The following is a 22,887-nucleotide window of genomic DNA, read 5'->3' on the forward strand; positions in this document are numbered from 1 at the left end:
GCCCACATCCTCCGCTGTACCCCCGGCAAGGGGTTCTTCGGCAGGACTGGGATCCTTTCTCAAACAAACTGCCACGTACATGCCCACATCCATGCCATCCCGGGACGGTCGGGACCTCCACAGTTTGTTCTTCTGGTTTCTTAGTCTTTTTCCAAAACATTGTTCTGTATCAAAATCTCTCCTCAATTGCGATTGACCCTGCTCGCAGCGCCAAAATGTTTTAAAAAATTCTCAGGGTCAAGGACCAGGCTCGTAGGAAAGTAGTCTGACACAGAACAAACAGCCAAGAGGCGAGTCTGCTAGAATATGGGCATTTTATTCCCCGCAGCGTCGCCACAACCAGGTCTCCCGGGTCTGGCTTATACTCACTCTACATGTTACCGGAACTGGGAGCCGTCAGTTCTCGTAGAGCGGTTGCCAACAACCCACGCTCGGCGGTTAAACGTAACCCCGGAGCAGACTGTACCGAACTGGAGACTTCTCCAGCTGATATACCCTTTTCCAGATATAAACATTCATGTGAACAGCAGAGCAAGGCTAAAAAACACATTCCATTCTGGTTACATACAGATAAGAAGATTCACACGGGAAGGTGTATAACAAGATTCACACGGGACTAAGCGACACCTTCCATTTTCGGTTAGATTCACACATGTATTGGGACACAATTTTAACCCTTTCACCACATTCCACTGCTTGGCCCAATACATGTGTTGCATAATGATTCACACATGTATTGGGACATAATTTTACACCACAGGGTACTATCTGGTTTTGGCATAATTACTGTGGATGAGCTCCAATCACTGTAACTCATTTCGATTATGTTGCCATAGAGCATACATTCAATCTCCTTTTGAATCTAGGCCAACTTTAGAGGGGCATGCCTATAAGGATGTTACTTAATTGGAACAACATCTTCTATATCTACATCATACATAATTAGGTTAGTATTTTCCAGCTTATTTCCACATATCTCCCCATGCGATAGCAATAATTCTTTCAGGTCATTTTGAATTTCCTTTGGAAGGTCACTCAATAATTTATCCCAATTTTTGACAACCATCTCATTGTCCAATTTAAACTTAGGAATGTCCAATTCAGAATTCTCTAAACTTGGTTCTTCATTGTGTTGTAACCAATAACATACTCCCTTTTTGCTTTCCTTCCTGGTCAAAACACCTTTTGAGCATATTTCACATGACATACACTGGGAGATTTCTTTCTGTTTGGAGTCCTTATCAAATAGTTCACCTCATTCAACTTCCTTTCGACTGGATAGGGTCCACTAAACCTTGCTTTTAAAAGCTCGCCTATCACTGGAAGTAACACTAACACCTTATCTCCAGTAGCAAAATTGTGAGTTTTTGATTTGTTGGTCTGTTCCCTGTTTCATTGTATTTTGTGTGATACGTTTAAATGCTGTCTAGACAACTCACCCGCTCTATTTAATTGTTTGCAAAAATTTGATACATAGTCCAAACATATGGTTTCTGAATTCTGACTTACCAATTTCTTCTTAATCAATTTTAGCAGTCCTCTCACTTCATGCCCAAAAATGAATTGAATTTGGTTAATTTATTTGGTGCATTTCTGATGGCAAAAAATACAAATGGCATTCCTTCATCCCAATCATCTAGATAGTCTTGACTATAAGACCTCATCATTGTTTTTAATGTCTGATGCCACCTTTCTATCATTCCCTGGAATTTTGGATGGTAAGCAGTAGATTTGAATTGTTTTATTCCTAAGCAGTCCATATCTTCCTTGAATAATTTTGATTTAAAGTTTTACCCTTGATCTGATTGTATCTGTTGGTAGTCCGTATCTAGAGAAAAAAATTGAGTGACACCTCTATAATTCTTTTAGCTGTGATATTGTATAATGGAATGGCTTCTGGAATCTAGTGGATACATTCATACTTGTTAACAAATACTGATTTCCACTTATTGTTTTGGTAGGGGTCCTACGCAATCAATTAAGACTCTTGTAAAAGGCTCCTCAAATGCAGGAACACAAAGGTGCAGGCTTTATTACTGCCTTTAGTTTTCCAATTATCTGACATGTACGACTGTCTGGCAAAATTCAAGTACATCCTTTTGCAGTCCAGGCCAGTAAAAATGTTCCAGTATTTTAGCTCCAGTTTTCCTTATCCCAAAATGACACCTTAATAGTAGTTCCTATTACCCACAACATCTCCTTTTCATAACTCACTGGCAATATGACTTGATGAACTTTGTTCATTTCTCATTTATCTGAATATGCGATGGTCTCAGTTTTCTCATTAAGGCATTATTTTTAAGATAATAGCATTCAGGGATGCATTTGGATTCTTTTTCTGTGTATGCCTTTTGATACAATCACTTTACTTTTTCATCTTTCTGCTGTAGCTCAGTTAATTTCTCTGAGCTAAAGATATCTACTTTGTTAGCCATCTGCTCCTGGTTTGTGTCAACCATATGATTCAACAGGATCTCTGCTAATGCCACTTCAACTTTCTTATCTGTACTCTTTGATCTCTCCAGTTTCAACTGATGACATTGTGACCTCGTTATTACACAGTCAGGAAAATTCCCAGGATATGCTTTCTGCAATACATCAGCTGCCTAAGTTTCCAACCGCAGTAGGCAGCACTCCTACATGTGAACCTACATATCAATAGCAAACACAAATTGTATTCCTGGAGCTGACAGTTTTTCCAGTACTCCTACCACCACTTCTCCACTCTTTACTAGACACTCTAATCTCATTCTACATAACTGAGCACTTTTGGTCTCACCATGAATTCCCGTTACTAGCACTTTTTCTGGCAATAGTCTTCTAGAGATACAGATCTCCTCATCTTTCAACAGCTTAGACTGACAGGATCCTGTATATTCTAAAAATTGTAACCTATTTACCGGCTGCTCCTGGTCTATGTGAGTAAACTTACCTTCGCAAGTATATAGTTTAGGAAGATCTGGCACTTCCTCCTTAACCAACTTCTGACCAGATTGTACATTCTGGTGCAGCTTTTTAGCCTCCGCTGTGCTTTCCATTACCACTCCAACAAAATTCACTGGCTTATCCTGTTTTCCTACATCTGTTTTCCGGGTGCTTTTTCTAAGCCACCAACACTGATTTCAAGGGCTTACTTGACTACTTTATTGCAGTGAAAATACCTGAGCTTCTTAATTTCTTTTTCCCCTTCAAGGGTTTCCTTCTTACCCTGTGATAAGTTATCCTTATGATCTTCATTGAGATCTATCTTTCCCTCACCATGTGAGGATTTCTCTTTTTCCCAATTTCTATCCCTCATGGATTGAAATTGACTTTAGAAGCCAAGCTTTGATTAAAAACCAACCTCATAATCATTAGCCATTTCAGCTGCTAATCGTGCCATTTTAACTCAGGTCTTCCACTCGAATTCTCACTACCTCAGAAAGTGAATGTTCGAACTCCTCCAAAATCATTGTCTAAGAGTGTCATACTTTTGCTCTATTTTTAATGACCTTATCACCTATCAAAATTACTTTGTTTGATTCTTTCAAACTCAATGTAGGTTTGGCCAGGGTTCTTCCTTAGATTCTTGAAGTGCTGTCTATATGCTTCTGGCACAAGCTCATATGCACTTAAAATGGTTTTCTTCACCTCCTCATATGCCCCAAATACTTCCTCTGATAGTGATGCAAATACCTCATTAGCTCCACCTACAAGTTTTGTTTGGATCAACAAAACCCACATGGTGATTGGCCAGTTCATTTGTTTAGCCATCTTCTGAAAGGAGATGAAAAAGGCTTTTATATCTTTCTGATCAAATTTAGGCATTGCTTGAATATATTTAAAGCATCCCCATCAGGCCTTTGGCTACCATGGGTTTGCCATCCTTTTAAGCAGAATTTCCTGTCTAAATGCCGACCTATGAAGTTCAAACTCCCTCTCTTTCTTCCATTCCTCTATCTCCTTTTCTCTATCTATTTTGTTCTACTAGGGCTTTTCTTTTTCTCTCTCTTCTGCTTTTAATCATAATTCAAAACAGTTTCATTCCTTTTTCTTTTGTCTCTAACTCAAGAAGCTTCTTTTTCAATTGAATTTTAGACGTCTCCAAAGTTTCTGTTGGCATTTCCAGCAAATTTAAATGTTGAGCTATAGGTGTAATCATCTCTCTTCTCCTCATAGAAGGAGGCAGTTCCAACTCCAGCTCGACTGCCAATTCCAGCATCTTCTCCTTGTTCACCTTTTGTGGAGTCCATAAAGTCACTTCTTCACTGCCAGAAAACTCTTAGTGACTGAAATCAACACTGTTTAAACCAACTAAATTCAATACCCAGAACAACAGACACTAACACTTACCAATCGCTGCCTTTGAGTCCAACAAGCCTAATCCTAAATCAGAACAAGTCCCGCAAACAGCAACAATCCTGCAATCTCTGATGGACCAGGCCAGACCCCCTCAAAACATTTTAAGAACTTTTCTAGTTGTTCTAAGCAGGTGTAAAATAGATATTTCAGGAGTGATGCAGCTGGCCCAACCACTCAGTTTTAAACAAAACAGAATTTACTTATAGACTACTGAATGAAACATAAACAAAAGAGAGCCAAATTTAGAACAACCTAACCTATCTGAAAACTCAATCGACTCTATCACAACTTAATAATGCTATTCCAAACACTTGCAACATCCCCAAAAACACCTCCTTGGCAAAAAAAGGTAAAATTAAACACAGGTTCTTACAGGAGAGATGTCAGTGAGAGAGAGGATCAGCAGTTCCAAATTGCTTGCTAAAACCAAACCAAACCCTGAACTGGGAGAACTGGCCATTCCCCTTTCATTGTACAAGTATTTAAACAAAAACACTTAAAAGCTTTTTCAAGTAGATATTTCCAGACACATCAGAACCTCTGCCTTTATGACCCCTCTTGAAAAAAACCGAGGACAGAATAACCTTGTTAAAGGAGCAGCATCATCACAGTGGCCATGGGTTTGAATGGTGCTGTTAAGGAGCCTTGGTGAATTTCTGTGGTGAAACTTCCAGATGATAGTGAGTATCAGTGGTAGATGAACGTAACTTTTCAAACAAAGACTTGGACTGCCCTACTGTTAAGCACTTGGTGGAATTTGTTAAATATATGTTCAAGAATTTTTTTTTATCAATATGTAGATGTATGTACTGGAGAAGCAGCAAAATCTGACCTTCACTCAAGAAGTAAGGAAAGGAAAATGACTGAATTGTTCGTTGGGGAGCACTTTGGGACAAGTGATCATAACTCTATTAGTTTTAAAATAGTTATGGAAAAGGGTAGCCCTGTATAAAAGTTAAAGTTCTTAATTTGATAATGCAAACTTTGATGGTATGAGACAGGAACCATCAAGAGTTGATTGGAGCATACTGCTCATGGGAAAAGGTGTGACTGGCAAATGGGATGCTTTCAAAAGTGAGTTAGTGGAGTTTAGAGGCTTAATGTTCCTGTTAGAGTGAAGGGTAAGGCTGGTAAGACTTGGGAACAATGGATGAATAAAGATATTGAGGCTCCGGTCAAGAAGAAGCAGTCATATATTAAGTATAGACAACTGGGATCAAGTGAATTCTCTTCAAGAGTCTAAGGTGTGTAGGGGCATTCTTAAGAGGGAAATCAAAAGGGCAAAAAGGGGATAGGAGATATCCTTGACAAGTAAGGATAGGGATAATCCAAAGAGATTCCACAAGTACACTAAGAGTAAAAGAGCAACAAGGGAGAGAATAGAGTCCCTTAAAGATCAACAAGGTCACCTATGTGTGGAACCAGAGGAAATGAGAGTTACTAAACAAATATTTCATGTCAGTTTTTACTGTGAAGGAAGAAATGGAAGCTAGAGAACTCGGGGAAATAAACATTGATGTCTTGAAAACAGTCCACTTACAGAAGAGGAAGTGTTGGAAGTTTTAAAAAAGGTGGATAAATCTCCAGGACCTGATCAAGTGTATCCCAGGATAGTTTGGGAAGTTAAAGAAGAATTTACAGGACCCCTAGCAGTGATATTTGCATCATCTACAGTCACAGATGAGGTGCCGGAGGATGAAGGGTAGCTAATGTTGTGCCTTTATCTAAGGAAGACCGTAAGGGAAGTTTGGGAGCTATAGACCTGCACGTCCGACATCAGTGATAGGTTAGTTATTGGAGAGGATTCTCAGAGATAAGATTTAAATGCATTTAGAGGGGCAAGGACTGATTAGGGATAGTCAGCATGGCTTTGTGTGTGGGAAATCATGTCTCTCAAACTTGATTGAGGTTTTTTTTTTAAGGATGTAACCAAAAAGATTGATGAGGACAGAGCAGTAGACGTTGTCAACATGGAATTTAATAAGACCTTAGACAAGGTTCCATATGGTAGACATGTCAAGTTAGATCTCATGGAATTCAGGGCGAGCTTGTCAATTGGACGTAAAAGTGGCCTGATGGTAGGAAACAGAGGGTGGTAATGGAAGGTTGTTTTCAGAATGGAGGCCTGTTGCCAGTGGTGTTTCACAGGATCGATGCTGGGTCCACTTTTGTTGTTTGTTTGTCTTTTATGTAAACTATTTAAATGAGAATTTAGGAGGCAAGGTTAGTAAGTTTGCAGATGACACCAATATTGGTGCTATAGTGGACAGTGAAGAAGGTTATCTAAGATTACAAAGGAATCTTGAATGGTTGGGTCAATGGACTGAGGAGTGACACTTGGAGTTTAATTTGAGTAAGTGCGAGGTATTGCACTTTGGTAAAATAAACAAGGTCAGGACTTATATAGTTGATGGTAAGGCCCTGGGTAGTGTTTTAGATTAGATTAGATTACATTACAGTGTGGAAACAGGCCCTTCGGCCCAACAAGTCCACACCGACCCGCCGAAGCGAAACCCACCCATACCCCTAACCTAACACTACGGGCAATTTAGCAAGGCCAATTCACCACACCGTGCACATCTTTGGACTGTGGGAGGAAACCGGAGCACCCGGAGGAAACCCACGCAGACACGGGGAGAATGTGCAAACTCCACACAGTCAGTCGCCTGAGGCAGGAATTGAACCCGGGTCTCTGGCGCTGTGAGGCAGCAGTGCTAACCACTGTGCCACCGTGCCGCCCAGAACAGAGACTCCTGTTAGGTACATAATTCTTGGAAAGTTGTATCTCAGGTAGATAGGGTGGCTAAAAAGATATTTAGCACTCTTGCCTTCATCGCTCAGAACACTGAGTTTAGGTGTTGGGGCATAATTTTGAGGTTGTACAGGACATTGATAAGGCCACTTTTGGACTACTGTGTACAGTTCTGGTCACCTAGCTATAGGAAAGATATTATTAAATTGAAGAGGGTTCTGAGAAGATTTACCAGGATGTTTCTGGGACTGGAGGGTTTGAGTTATAAGGATAGGCTGCGACTGTTTTCACTGGAGCATAGGCGTTTGAGGGGTGACCTCAGAGAGATTTATAAAATCATGATGGGGATAGATAAGGTGACTAGCAAAGATCTTTTCCCTAGAATGCAGGTGGTCAAAACAAGGATGCAGTTACTGTGGTTCAAGGTTAGAATTTTATAATATACGTCTCTAGAGATCAGATTACACAATGTCGGTATGTATCCTCCACTCGATAGACTCCTCGTCTACATCTACACTGTAACTATCTATTTCCCTTTTTCTTCAAATGGTTTGTCTAGCTGCCCCTACAGACAGTAATTTAAGGTACAGAATTTGAATATTGCTGAAAAGAGGCATATTTTGTTATAGCCTTTCATCTTGCCCTCAGGAAATTGTAAATAATACCAATGTAAAGGGCAACAGCATATTATACTGTATGTGGAGAGAGTGCTCCATGTTGCCGTGGAAAATGTAGCAGTTAGATGATGACTGACAGTTAACTCCCAAAGTTTTTTTGAGGTATAGCAAATATTATACAGTCATAGAATCAGATCTAATGTGGGACACTGTATTTTGAGTTTGCTAGCACTGGCCAATTGCGTACAATGTGGTACCTAGCCTGTTATGAAAACTCAAAGAGCTAAATAATCCCAAGCATGCTGACAATTAAAAAAAAAGTGACAGCCATTCCCTGATTTACTTCTTAGGGTACAGTATTCCCCATTCTTAACAAATTCAGGAAAAAATGTCTTTATCCAATTAGATTTCTTTGTAATAAACAATCTGGATAAATGCAAGTTTTGCATTTTGGTACCACAAACAACAATTGCGTTCATACAATTAATGGCAGGATCTTGGGCAATGTTATACAACAGAGGGACCTAGGGGTGCAGGTACATAATTCTTTGAAGATTGCATCACATATATGCAGGGTGGTTAAAAGGCATTTGGCACCCTTGCCTTCATTGTTCAGTCCTTTGAATATAGGAGTTGGTAAGTCAAGTTGCGGTTGTAGAGGATATTGGTGAGGCATCTTCTGGAATACTGGGTTCAGTTTTGGTCACCCAGTTAGACGAAGGATATTATTAAGCTGGAGAGATTTACCTGGTATGGAAGGTGTGAATTATAAAGAAAAGCTGGATAGACTACGAACAAATAAACCTAATAACGCAACATGACTTCTATGCCATATATAAAAATGAGACACGAAGGCTCAGTTAGGGCGCTTGAGAGTTACAAGTTAGCCAGGAAGAACCTAAAGGCAGAGCTAAGAGGAGCCAGGAGGGGACGTGAGAAATCTTTGGCAGGTAGGATCAAGAAAAACCCTAAAGCTTTCTATAGGTATGTCAGGAATAAAAGAATGACAATGGTAAGATTAGGGCCAGTCAAGGACAGAAGTTGGAAGTTATGCATGAAGTCTAAAGAGACAGGAGAGGCGGTTAATGAATGTTTTTCATCAGTATTCACACAGGAAAAAGACAATGTTATCGAGGAGAATACTGAGATACAGGCTATTACACTAGATGAGATTGAAGTTCACAAAGAGGAGGTGTTGGCAATTCTGGAACGTGTGAAAATAGGTAAGTCCCCTGAGCTGGATGGGATTTATCTAGGATTCGCTGGGATGCTAGGGAGGAGATTGCAGAGCTTTTGGCTTTGACCTTTATGTCGTCATTGTCTACAGGTATAATATCAGAAGACTGGAGGATAGCAAATGTTGTCCCCTTGTTCAAGAAGGAGAGTAGAGACAACCCTGGTAATTATAGACCAGTGAGCCAAAAGTCTGTTGTGAGCAAGGTTTTGGAAAGGATTATAAGATATAGGATTTATAATAATCCAGAACGGAATAATTTGATTAGGGATAGTCAACATGGTTTTGTGAAGGGTAGGTCATGCCTCAGAAACCTTATTGAGTTCTTTGAGAAGGTAAAGCAGCTGGTGTGGTGTGTATGGATTTCAGTAAAACTTTTGATAAGGTTCCATTGTAGGCTATTGCACAAAATACGGAGGCATGGGATCGAGGGTGATTCAGCAGTTTGGATCAGAAATTGGCTAGCTGTAAGAAGTCAGAGGGTGGTGGTTGTCCTATCCACCCAGGTCCCGGAACTCCCTACATACGTTCGGGACACCACCCATGCCCTCCACCTCCTGCAAGACTTTCATTTCCCCGGTGCCCAACACCTTATTTTCACCATGGACATCCAGTCCCTCTACACCTCCATCTGCCATGACCAGGGCCTCCAAGCCCTCAGTTTCTTTTTCTCCCAACATCCCCACCAGTACCCTTCCACTGACACTCTTATTCATTTGGCTGAACTGGTCCTCACCTTTTAACAATTTCTCCTTCCAATCCTCCCACTTCCTACAGACAAAAGGGATAACCATGGGCACCCACATGGCCTCCAGCTATGCCTGTTTCTTTGTCAGCTACCAACTTCTGGAGATACACTGGCAATACTTCCCACCTCTTCCTTCGCTACATTGATGATTGCATTGGCACCACCTCGTGCTCCCATGACAAGGTCAAACAGTTCATCAGGTTCACCAACACATTCCACCACTACCTTAAATTCACCTGGACCATCTCTGACACCTCCCTCCCCCTCCTAGACCTCTCCATCTTCATCCGAGGACCGAATCAACACTGACATTTTTCTTACAAAACCATAGACTCCCATAGCTACGTGGATTACACCTCCTCCCACTGTACCTCCTGCAAAAATGCTATCCTGTATTCCCAATTCCTCCCCCGCATTTGCTCCCAGGAGGACCAGTTCCACCACAGAACAAACCAGATGGCCTCCTTCTTTAAAGACCGAAATTTCCCCTCCCACATGGTTGAAGATGCCCTCCAATGCATCTCACCCACGTCCCGCACCTCCACCCTTGAACCCCACCCCTCCAACCGCAACAAGGACAGAAACCCCTGGTCCTCACCTTCCACCCCACCAACCTGCACATAAATCACATCATCCGCCGACATTTCTGCCACCTTTAAATGGACCTCACCAGCAGGAATATATTGCCCTCCCCACCCCTATCCACTTTGCACAAAGACCATTCCCTCCGCGACTACCTAGTCAAGTCCATGCCCCCTATCAAGCCACTCTCCCCTCCTGGCACCTTCCACTGACACCGCAGGAATTGAAAAACCTGTGCCCAGACCTCCCCGCCTTACCTCCGTCCAAGGCCCCAAATGAGCCTTCCACATCCATCAAAGTTTCACCTGCACTTCCAAACATGTCATTTATTGTATCCATTGCTCCCGATACGGTCTCCTCTACATTGGGGAGACTACATGCCTTCTCATAGAGCGCTTTAGAGAATATCTCTGGGACACCTGCACCAATCAAACCTTCCAGCCTGTGGCTGAACATTTCAAATCCCCCTCCCACTCTGCAAGCCCATGAACGTCCTGGGCCTCCTCCATCGCCACTCCCTCACCACCCGATGCCTTATCTTCCATTTCTGGACCCTTCAACTCCAAGGCATTAATGTGGACTTCACCAGTTTCCTCATTTCCCCGCCCCCACCTTACCCCAGTTCTAACCTTTCAGCTCAGCACCGCCCTCATGTCCTTTCCCACCTGTCAATCTTCTTTCCCACCTATCTGCTCCACCCTCCTCTATGACCTATGACCTTTACTCCCACCTCCATCCATCTATTGCACTCTCAACTACCTTTTCCCCAGCCCCAGCCCCAGCCCCATCCACCCTCCCATTTATATCTCCAGCCTCATTCCTGATGAAGAGCTCCTGCCCAAAACATCAATTTTCCTGCACCTCTAATGCTGCAAGACCTGCTGTGCTTTTCCAGCAACACATTCTCAAAGGTTGATGGGAGATGTTCATTCTGAAGTTCAGTTACTTGTGGTGTACTGCAAGGATTTGTTTTGGGGCCACTACTGTTTGTCATTTTTATTGATGACCTGGATGAGGGCGTAGAAAAATGGGTTAGTAAATTTGCAGATGACACCAAGATCGGTGGAGTTGTAGTCAGTGCGGAAGTGTGTTGCAAGTTACAGAGGGACCTAGATAAGTTGCAGAGCTGGTCTGAGAGGTGTCAAATGGAGTTTAATGCAGAAAAGTGTGAGGTGATTCCCTTTGGAAGGAGTAACAGAAATACAGAGTACTGAGCTAATGGCAAGATTCTTGGTAGTGTGGATGAGCAGAGAGATCTCGATGTCCAGGTGTACAGATTCCTGCAAGTTGCCACCCAGGTTGATAGGGTTGTTATGAAGGCGTACGGTCTGTTGGCTTTTATTAGTAGAGGGATTGAGTTTCGGAGCCATGGGGTCATATTGCAGCTGTACAAAACTCTGGTGCGGCTGCACTTGGAGTTTTGTGTATGGTTCTGGTCGCAGCATTATAGGAAGGATGTGGAAACATTGGAAAGGATACAGAAGAGATTTACCAGGAAGGTCTTATGAGGAAAGGCTGAGGGACTTGAGGCTGTTTTTGTTAGAGAGAAGGTTAATAGGTGACTTAATAGAGGCATCTAAGATGATCAGAGGGTCAGACAGGGTGGACAGTGAGAACCTTTTTCCTCGAATGGTGATTGCTAGCACGAGCGGACATAGCTTTAAGCAGGAAAAGCACTAAGCAGGAAAAAGGAAGGGAAAACCCTCAACACACAGGAAAGGAATACCCTAAAAGGACTCAGAAAAGACATTATAATCCTACCTGCAGACAAAGGGCACATGACCGTCATCCTAAACAGAACACAGTACATTGAAAAGGTGAGCTCACTGCTTGCAGATACCAACATCTACAAACAGGTGGCAATAGACTGAACTCCACAGCTAGGTAAAAACATTGACTGCAGATGCTGGAAACCAGATTCTGGATTAGTGGTGCTGGAAGAGCACAGCAGTTCAGGCAGCATCCAAGGAGCTTCGAAATCGACGTTTCGGGCAAAAGCCCTTCACCAGGAATAAAGGTGATGAACGGCTTTTGCCCGAAACGTTGATTTGGAAGCTCCTTGGATGCTGCCTGAACTGCTGTGCTCTTCCAGCACCACTAATCCGAACTCCACAGCTAGAAATCCGTACCACAGCTTCATTGAAGAAGCTTCATAAATCAGGCGAAATTAACAACAGATCTCCAAAAAAATGAAATCTGATGGATCCAACACATCTCGCTTCCATGAATTACCTAAGGAATATAAAGCAGGCACCCTCCTCAGACTCAGTCTCACTTCCTGGCACACCAACATACAGACTAGTAATGGAACTCCACCTAAAACTGAAATACCTAGTAGAAGACTCATGCCACTCCATCCACTCCACCCAAGAATTCCTGAAGGTCAAAGACACCGAAATAAAAGAGGATGAAATAATGGTCTCCTTTGACATACCAGCCCTATTCATATCAATCAACATCAACCTGGCCAAAGAAAAGCTGACCACACTACTAGATGAACAAAGAATACAAATTCTATGACAACATCCTCAAGCTAGTAGATCTGTACCCACTTCACCATCAATGACAAGACTTACAAACAAATCAACAGAATATCCATGGGATCACCAATATCAGGCTTCTTAACAGAAGCAGTAATGTAGAGACTCAAATGAACAGTCCTCCCCACAATCCATCCTAAACTTTGGGTCCGCCACATAGATGACACCCTTGTCATCACAATACAGAACAAATTAGAGGAAACCTACATCATCAACAACACCCTTACTGGCATAAATTTCACAAAAGAGGAAGAGAACAAGAACAGGCTCCCCTTTCTAGATGTCACAGTGTAACAAACAGTTAATGGAGAACTGCAGACCAGCATCTATAGGAAAGCAACACACACTGACCAGATATTTAACTACAGAAACAATCACTCCAACACCCACAAACAGAGCTGCACTAGGACATTAATTACATGGGCCACAACACACTGCAGCACCCAGGAACTATGAGCAACAGAAGAAAAATGCTTATACAGCGTATTCAAGAATAGTGGGTGCCCGTTAAACACAGTCTGCCAATTCTTAAACAACAAACCCAAGCGAGTAGACAAAACACGCCCAGAAACTCTCACAACACTACCATACATCAAAGACATCTCCAAGACGACGATCAGGCTACTCTGACCCCTTGGCATCATGGTAGCCCACAAACCTACCAACACATTGAAACAGCAACTGATGAACCGAAAGGACCCTATACCAACAACCAGCAAGATTAATGTCATTTACAAAATACCCTGCAAGGACTGTAACAAACACTACATTGGACAGACAGGTAGAAAACTAACTACCAGGATACACAAACACCAACTAGTCACCAAAAGACATGGCCCACTATCACTACTATCCTTACATACAGATGAAGAAGGATACCACTTTGACTGGGACAACACATCCATCCTAGGATAGGTTAAACAGAGACATGCATGGGAATTCCTACAGGCTTGGCATTCAAACTAGAATTCCATCAAATAACATATCGATTTGGACCCCATTTCCCAACCTCTGAGAAAAATAACCGGAAAGGATATCACCCACCTTAACAGACCAAGGCACACAAATAGAAAGCAGAACAGAGCACCAGCACTTCACAGGAGGCTCACTGATGATGTTAGCATGGTGACAAAACATCTGAAAACAAACCTTCCAGCTCAGCGAGCAAACGTACAACCTGAACATACCTTTAAATTGAGGGGGATAGATATAGGACAAATGTCAAAAGTAGGTTCTTTACTCAGACAGTAGTAAGAGTGTGGAATGCACTGCCTGGAACAGTTGTGGACTCGTCAAGATTAAGGGCATTTAAATGGTCATTGGATAAACAAAGGATGATAATGGAATAGTATAGGTTACATGGGCTTTAGACTGGTTTCACAGGTTGGCGCAACATCGAGGGCTGATGGGCCTGTACTGCACTGTAATGTTCTATGTTCTATATCCTCGGTATTCCGAAGTAATATTTATAGCACAAAACCAGATAATTCGTTGAGTGGTCTAGCCTGCTTTTCAAGCTCCACATCCTAAACCTATGAACGTAACTTGCTATTCCTTTGTATCTCAATTAATTATCTACCTGCCCTGAAATGCATCCCTGCTACTCACCTTAACAATGCAGAACTAAATTAATTGCCTATATTGTTTTACAAATAAAGTCAGGAAAATGATATGCAGTAGCACAACAATGCAGCTTAAACTATCCACATTACTTATTTCAAAATCAGTTTTGAAACTAGTCAAGCTTTTACTTCAAAAGATCATGTTTGTACAGATTATTACTTACAGAATCAAATGATACTCCAAATAATAACCTGATCTTATGAAGATGGTCTGTAAAATTCTAGGTTTGAGCCACAGTAACAAAAATTTTGACAAAGAAGAACCTTATAGAACGTGGCCTCAAATAGACAATATCAGAAAAAGGCTGAGAATTTTGTAGCAAGTAATTGCATGACAGAGACACAATGCATATTCATAATGTGTTGTGGAGTTATTTAGACTTACCACATGTGGCTATCAGCATTCTGGGGACCCAGTTTAACTGCATCCATAGCTATCTCCTTACCTGGAAAGGATATTGTGAACACTTTAATTTTTGCTGTGTTTACAATTCAACAAAGCTGGATTTACTCCAAAAAGGTGTTAATAGAAGTGAAATGCCTCAACGTCAACACCTTTTGTGGTTAATTTTGACCAGAAGCTGAGCAGGACCAGCAGAATAAATACTGACGTTACAAAAGCAAGGCAGAGACTGAGAATTCCTCACTGAATAACTCATCTATTGACTCAAAATCTATCCACCATTTACAAAGCTTACCAATACTCACCAATTCTCTGGATAAGTGCCATTCCAATAACATTTAAGAAGTTTGGCACCATCCAAGATGGACCAACTCACTTGACTGGCATATCAGCTATTTTCAATGTTTGGCCTCTCCATCAGGAATGCACAAGAGTGGATACCAAAAAAATGCACCAAAGCAACTTGCAAAGCTTCTTCTACACCTCTCAAACTCATAATATCAACTAAATCAAAAACCAAGGGTAGCAGACATCTGGGTCACCACCACTTGTAAATTCTCTTCAAAGTCACACAGTGTCCTAACCTGAAATTATATCACTGTTCCTTCACTGCCACTAGGTCAAAAACCAGGAATTCCCTTTCTGGAAACACTGGGAATGCAGCTGCACTAGATTGTCTCTAGTTTGTTCAAGATGACAGCTCATCATCACCTTCTCAAGGGTAATGGAGGTATTAACAAAATTCTGGGCTTGCCAATGACATGCACATTTCCTGAAAATATAATGAATACAGGCCAGTTAAAACCATAATTTCATGAACTGAATACGTCTTTAAGTACAAATGGGCCATGTTTGCTATGTTTTGCTTGACAACAACACTTTTTGAGAATATGGAGTGTAATAGGATAGAAATCACTGTTGTAAGAGAGAGAAAGGGTAATCAAATTATAACATTTTCATACAGAGGTAGCGTGTTCCCTTTTGTAGGGAAGAACAGAACGAGTGGACATTAATCTCATGGTCAACAAGAAACTAACTGGGAGTTCAACTGAAACTTCTTCACACAAAGATAATAGACAATAATATGGAATTCACTACCAAGGAGTGGTTGAAGTAAATAGTACACATGAATTAAGGGAGAACAAGACAACAATGAGGGAGAAGGTAAAGTAATATATTTAAATAAAAAAGATTAAAGGAAATTCAACTGATACAAAAATACTACCATTGACTGGTTGACTTGAATGGCCTATTTATGTTCACTATACCATAAAGTATCGGAAATGGGGTAGGCCATTTGGCGCCACCTCGTTCTCATCAACTTCACCAACACATTCCACCCTGACCTTAAATTTACCTGGACCATCTCTGACACCTCCCTCCCCTTCCTGGACCTCTCTATCTCCATTAATGACGACCGACTTGATACTGACATTTTTTACAAACCCACCGACTCCCACAGCTACCTGGATTACACCTCTTCCCACCTTACCTCTTGCAAAAATGCCGTCCCGTATTCCCAATTCCTCCGCCTCTGCCATATCTGCTCCCCCACATTCCTGATGAAGAGCTTATTCCAAAAACGTCAATTCTCCTGGTCCTTAGATGCTATTTGACCTGCTGTGCTCTTTGACACAGGAATTGATCTAACAAGTATTTGAGGCATAAAGTCAAAATAAGAGGGAACAGCTTTAATACTGAGTTGAGGAAAAACGGCTTCACTGAAGGGTTGTGAGTCTGTGGAATTCCCTGCTTAGTGAAGCAGTTGAGTCTACCTCATTGAATGTTTTTAAGACAAGGATAGGTAGATTGTTGAGCAGCAAAGGAATTAAGAGTTACAGTGAGCAGGCTGGTAAGTGGAGCTGAGTCCACAAAAACATCAGCCAAATTGTAATTGAGGGGGCGGATAAGGCTCAATGGACGAGATGGCCATCTCCTGCTCCTGATGTTCTTAAACATTTATTTTCAAGGAGACGTGTTCCAAAAACCATGGAGAGATCGAAAACTGAAAGAGGGTAAATAAGTATACTATATACAGTATATGAGTTTCTTCAATCACAATAATGCTGTTCCAATGCCAGCAAAAATAGCAATTCACCAGAAGGGGGAGCAAAGTAGAAATTTCTTGGGTATGTCTGTTTGTATTTGAGCAGATCTTTCTTCTGAGATCGTTTGTGTGGATAAGCAGTTGAGCCCTTAGGAATTTTAAGTGTAAAACAGTGGAACAGTTTAAAAGCATCCAGAAATTGCTGTCTTTGAACAATCTCGCTTCAGGCTCACTGCCTTTATTCCTGATGAAGGGCTTTTGCCTGAAACATCGATTTCGAAGCTCCTTGGATGCTGCCTGAACTGCTGTGCTCTTCCAGCACCACTAATCCAGAATCTGGTTTCCAGCATCTGCAGTCATTGTTTTTACCTCATTTGGCCACCAAGCCTGCTCTGCCATTCAATAGCATCATGGCTGATCCAACTGTCCTTCCGTCCACTTTTCTGCCTTTTCCCATAATCCTTAATTCCCTTATCTATCTCATCTTTAAAATATACACAGGGTTTCAGCCCCTACAATTCTCCGTGGTAAGGAGTTCCAAAGACACCTAATCTGAATATTGAATTCTCTTATGTTATGTTCACTATTTCTTCGGGAATATTTTACAATGAGGTAATTTATTAATTAACTATGCAATCATTCACGGTATTAGACACAAAGTGGCAATTTTAGAAAATACAAATATACCAGAAGAAAAGAGTAGTAAAAAGATAATGAAAGCATAGTAGTATAATAATCAGGGTAATTTTATCAAATAAAATTAGATTACTGTTGGATTGCAAGCCAAGCCCTTCCCTCTAATTTATAATTCTTGACACACTAAAAACTAAATATGAAATTGGGCCAGTACCTTTCTTGGTTGTCAGTCACAAACTTAGTCCCTAAAGAGCTGTCGTCATTGAGCCTTAATACCTTGTTTGTAGACACAATACACTAACTGGGTCTAACTAGAGTCTTATAAGGGTTCAGCATAACCTTCTTGCTCTTGTACTGTATGGCCCTATAATAAAGCCAAAATGTTGTATGCTTATTATTACTCTCCACCTGTCCTGCCATTTTTAATGACTTATGTACATATATACGCAGGTCTCTAGTCCTACACACCCTTTAGAGTAGCACCCTTTATCTTGTGCTGCCTTTCCATGTTCTTGCTACCAAAATGTATCACCTCACACTTCTCTGCACTGAATTGAATTTCAATACCTGCGCATTCCACCATAAGACCACAAGATGTAGGAGCAGAAGTAGGTCCTTCAGCTGATCAATATTGCTCTGCCATTCAATGAGCTAATCAGACAACACTTAGTTCAATTTTCCTGCCCTTCCCCACCCATAGCTCTCGAATGCCTTACAGATTAAAAATCTGTCCAGCTCAGCACAGAGTACACTGAACGACTCAGACTTTATATCTAATTTCTCATCTCTGTCTTAAATACGTGACCTGTTATTCTGAAATTATGCACTCTGGCCCTAGATTCTCCCGCAAGAGGAAATATCCTTTCCACATCTATTCCGTCGAGTCCTTGAATAATCTTGTATATTTAAATAAACTCATCTCTCATTCTTCTGAATTCCAACAAATACAGGTCCAACTTACTCAAACTCTTCTCATATTATAATCCCTCCATATCTGGGATTAGTCTAGGGAACCTACTCTGGACTGTATCCTCTGCCATTATATCCGTCCTTGGATAAAGGGCCCCAAAAGAATTTACAGTATTTCATCTGTGTTCTGACCAATGCCTTGTTTGATTTATACCCTTAATGGTAAGGTCCTAGGGAGTACTGCTGAACAGAGAGACCTTGGAGTGCAGAATCATAGCTTCTTGAAAATGGAGTTGCAGGTAGATAGGATAGTGAAGAAGGCATTTGGTATGCTTTCCTTTATTGGTCAGAGTATTGAGTACAGCAGTTGTGATGTCATGTTGCGGCTGTACAGGTCATTGATTAGGCTACTGTTGGAATATTGTGTGCAATTCTGGTTTTCCCTGGAACGTTGGAGGTTGAGGGGTGACCTCACAGAAGTTTATAAAATCATGAAGGGCATGGACAGGATAAATAGACAAGGTCTTTTCCCTGGTATAGGGGGGAGTCCAGAACTAGAGGGCATACATTTAGGGTGAGAGGGTAAAGATATAAAAGGACTGAAGGGGCAACTTTTTCACACAGAGGATGGTGCTTGTATGGCATGAGCTGCCAGAGGAAGTGGTGGAGGTTGGTACAATTGCAACATGTAAAATGAATAGGAAGGTTGTAGAGGATATGGGCCAAGTGCTTGCAAATGGGACTAGATCAGGTTGGGATATCTGGTCGGCATGGACAAGTTGACCGAAGGGTCTGTTTCCATGCATACATCTCTACAATTCTACTCAGGGCAAAGCGTGGCACTAGAAAAGCACAGCAAGTTAGGCAGCATCCAAGGATTAGGAGAGTTGCTGTTTCAGGCATAAGCCCTTCATCAGGAATGTGGTAGAGGAGATGACCTGGGGTGTAGTGAGAGAGACTCACTGTGGTCGTTGTGGAAGAAGAAGGAGATCTTCTTCAAGGTAGGCATCCTTAGAAAAGGCTTTGCAGTAAGGTTATAATGACTAGGAGAAAGTGAGGTCTGTGATCAGAATCAAAAGTGTGGCACTGGAAAAGCACAGCAGGTCAGGCAGCATCTGAGAAGCAGCAGATGCAACGTTTCAGACATAAACCCTTCATCAAAAATGTGGGTTATTCATTAGTCGGGGTAAATGTAGAGTAATAGGGCAGGGGAATGGGTCAGTGTGGATTTGTTGGGCCTAATGGCCTGCTTCCACACTGTAGGGATTCTATGATATGAGATGTCCAGTCTGTGTGGGAAGAAACCAGTTCCCTCAGCCGAATGGTCAATAAGTGAGGGAAATACACTTAAAGTAATTAGAAGAAGAATCAGAAAAGATGAGGTAAGTTTTTTTACTCAAGAGTGGTATGGATTTGGAACCCTGCCTGAAAGAATAATAGAGGTGAAATCCTCAACTCATTTTAAGGTGAAGTCCCACACCCTCTGGAAATATAGACCAAATACTTGAAAATGGAATTGATTTGGGTAAGTTGTTTCTCAGTCAACACAGACACAATAAACAGAGTGGCCTACTTCTGTGCCATAAACTTTAGTACATATTCTAAACACCTGAAAAGGTGGAATGTGCAGGGGCTTGGGAGGTGGCTGGGGAAGTACATGAATTGCTCCGTATGAGACATGAAGGGTCTATGACACAACAATGGCACTTCCTGGATAACAGGATTAGTTTGAAACCTTTTTATTCATGCATTAGAAGGCAATAGTGGGTCTTGTTCTTGAACTGTTGCAGTCTTTATTATGGAGGTGCTTCCATGATTATGATTCAGCAACAGAAAAAGAAATGTATGCCTCAGTCAGGGGAATTTGGAGGTGATGGCATTCCCATGATCTTGCTGCTCAGATCCTTCTCAACAGCTATGGTTTAATGACTGCTAGTTGCTGTTAAAGTGCGAGGTGTTACAGTATATAAAATATAATGCATTCACAGTGCACTGATGACTACTTAGTCCTTCGGCATCTAGGACCATAAGAATATAGGAGCAGAAGTAAGTCATTCAGCCATCAAGGCTGAACCGCCATAATAATAAGCCTCACTTTCACTTTCTTGCCTTTTCCCCATAACCCTCAATTCCCTTATTGAATAAAAATCTATCTCAACTTTGAATATATTTAATGACCCTGCCTCGACAGCCCTTTGTAGTAAAGAATTCCACAGATGCACAGCTTTCAAAAGAAATTCCTTCTCTGTCTTAAATTGTGACCCCTTATTCTCAGATTACGCACTCTAGTCCAAGGCGCTCTCACAAGGGGAAACAACCTTTTGACTAAATCACGTGTTGTGAGATTTTTAATATTGTATCACATTAACCTAGTTAACGATATTCTCACCTCTGATCAGAAAGTTGCACATTGAAGGAGGACTTGGATTAGTGAGCAGGCATACACTTGATGATTAATGTGAGAAATGTACAGTATTTTGACAGAGAAAAAAAGTAGATACAATAGTATCCGAGGAGCAGGGGAATCAACGTTCTGGGCAAAAGCCCTACATCAGGAATCAGCCCTCCTGATGAAGGGCTTTTGCCCGAAATGTCAATTCTCCTGCTCTTTGGATTATGCCTGACTCCCTATCTTTATGCCTGCCCTAAACAGTGCAGTAACAGTAGTAATATGACACTTTTATCGCTGCCTGAGAGGTCAATATAAGACAACACAAGGTAGGGATGCTGTAAACATTCAGGTAAACACAAAGAGAGCAAGTGAAAAGCCTAGATAAGCAACATGGTCCAGTCCATGGGTTATGTGCGATCTTAGTTGCAGCTTTACAATGATTGCTGCCAGTGCAGCCTGAAATATGGCATTAAAGATGTGTCTTTTAATTGGTTTGGGGATGTGCCACAAGAGGTCTTAAAGGTTGGTGTGTCAGATGCCAATGCCTGTGGCCATGGGTTGCACGTGACTGGTGCCCATGGAGTGTGCCCTGAGATACTGGTATTTAGTTTCCAGCAAATATGTAGTTTTGAGCAAGTGGTGTTCTGCATCCACTAACAATCGTTTTGGCTTTCTCGGGTTTTTCTGATACCTAGCTTGTTTGGCAAGATGGGACATTAAATACTAATGAGATGAGTTGTGGTGTTAAAAAAGCATTTAACAATCAGTAATATCTGTCTATTGACATCTAGCCACTGCTTCAAGAGAATCTTGTCCCATTGCTTGTGAAAAGCATAAAAGACGGAGCAAGATGAGCATGGGTTGATAATCAGAGAATGAAGAATTTTATGCAAGAAAATTAATTAGTAACCTTCAGAAGGAAATTCTACAAATGCATGTTGGGGAAAAAAAAATCAATTGGATTGCTTTTCTAAGGAGCTGTCACAGGCACAATGGGTTGAATGGTCTTCTGTGCTATATGATTTTATGAATCAGGCCTAAAGTTAGGAATTGAACTGTTATTCAGAGGTGGCAGTCCACTGCACGTAGAAAGAACGTAGCACAGATTATAGATGCTACATAGACCATTCAACCCTGACCTTTGCATCTGCACCAGAAAACTAAGTTCCAACATCTAATATGGATTCCAGCTAACCGTCCTCCAGTTTAACCTCAACTGAAGTTATTGTTGTTAGTGTCTTTTATAAAGATTTTCTTGAATGCATTCTCCTCTCTGCCATCGCTTCATACTAGATGAGACTTTTTAAAATTGTAGCATAATGATTCACCCCACAGTTGAGATATTAAATACAGTTCCTCTCCAGTATAGACTTCACCCACCATTACTGGAACAGTCATTCTTTCTGCATCTAACTTAGTCAATATTGATACGCACTGATGGTCATTGCCGCTTATAAATCTTTTAACACTGAGAAAGCGTCCTGAGGAAAAAGGGTGCCAAAGAAGGGTCATACTGAAACACTATTTCTCACTCCACTGAGGAGGAAGGGGAGAGAGAGAAAGAGGCAGAGGGAGACAAAGAAAAAAAAACTTTTCACGTCACCAGTATGAGGTCTGAGTTTAGTCCTGAGAAGTAATGAAAAAAGATGTGAAAAGTTCATTTCAATTCAATTTTGTCCCAATATCATCCCATAAACTGAGCTTTAGAATAGCAATCCTGCCATCCTGCTCTGACTTTTTAAGTGCCCACAGCATACCTGGAATGGCTTCTATACATGAGATTAACCATTAATTATTAAATTATAATTATTTTAATTCCTTTTATTCATGACTGTTAGAAATAAGGTTGGGAAACCTTCTCATTTCGTACAGAACTTTCACAGCAATCAAATTTAAAGACAATTTTCCTGCCTTAATCAGCATTATATCTCAAACCAGATTAGAAGATAGTAAGATATTTTCAAACACAATAGCAAACTTTCATTTGTTTGCAACTTTTAAAATTAACAAGCCAACAAAACAACTGCTTTTGAATTATCAGGGTGCATTTTATGTCTTAAATAA

The 22,887-nt window shown here is 41.2% G+C and overlaps 1 protein-coding gene across 4 annotated transcripts in view; it reads right to left on the reverse strand.

Annotated features, from left to right (window-relative positions):
• The window catches only part of LOC122548484 (regulator of microtubule dynamics protein 2), a 225,766-nt gene that overhangs the window by 140,784 nt on the left and 62,095 nt on the right, over window positions 1-22,887 (reverse strand). The window contains exon 4 of one of the 4 annotated variants that reach the window (XM_043687201.1): window positions 14,822-14,882. The exons of the other annotated variants lie outside the window; for them this stretch is intronic. Coding sequence (XP_043543136.1) covers window positions 14,822-14,882 — 61 coding nt within the window. The remainder of the gene's footprint in view (window positions 1-14,821; window positions 14,883-22,887) is intronic. 4 annotated transcript variants of the gene reach the window in all.

Source organism: Chiloscyllium plagiosum, chromosome 3 (assembly GCF_004010195.1).
Source record: "Chiloscyllium plagiosum isolate BGI_BamShark_2017 chromosome 3, ASM401019v2, whole genome shotgun sequence".
NCBI classification, from domain to species: Eukaryota; Metazoa; Chordata; class Chondrichthyes; order Orectolobiformes; family Hemiscylliidae; genus Chiloscyllium; species Chiloscyllium plagiosum.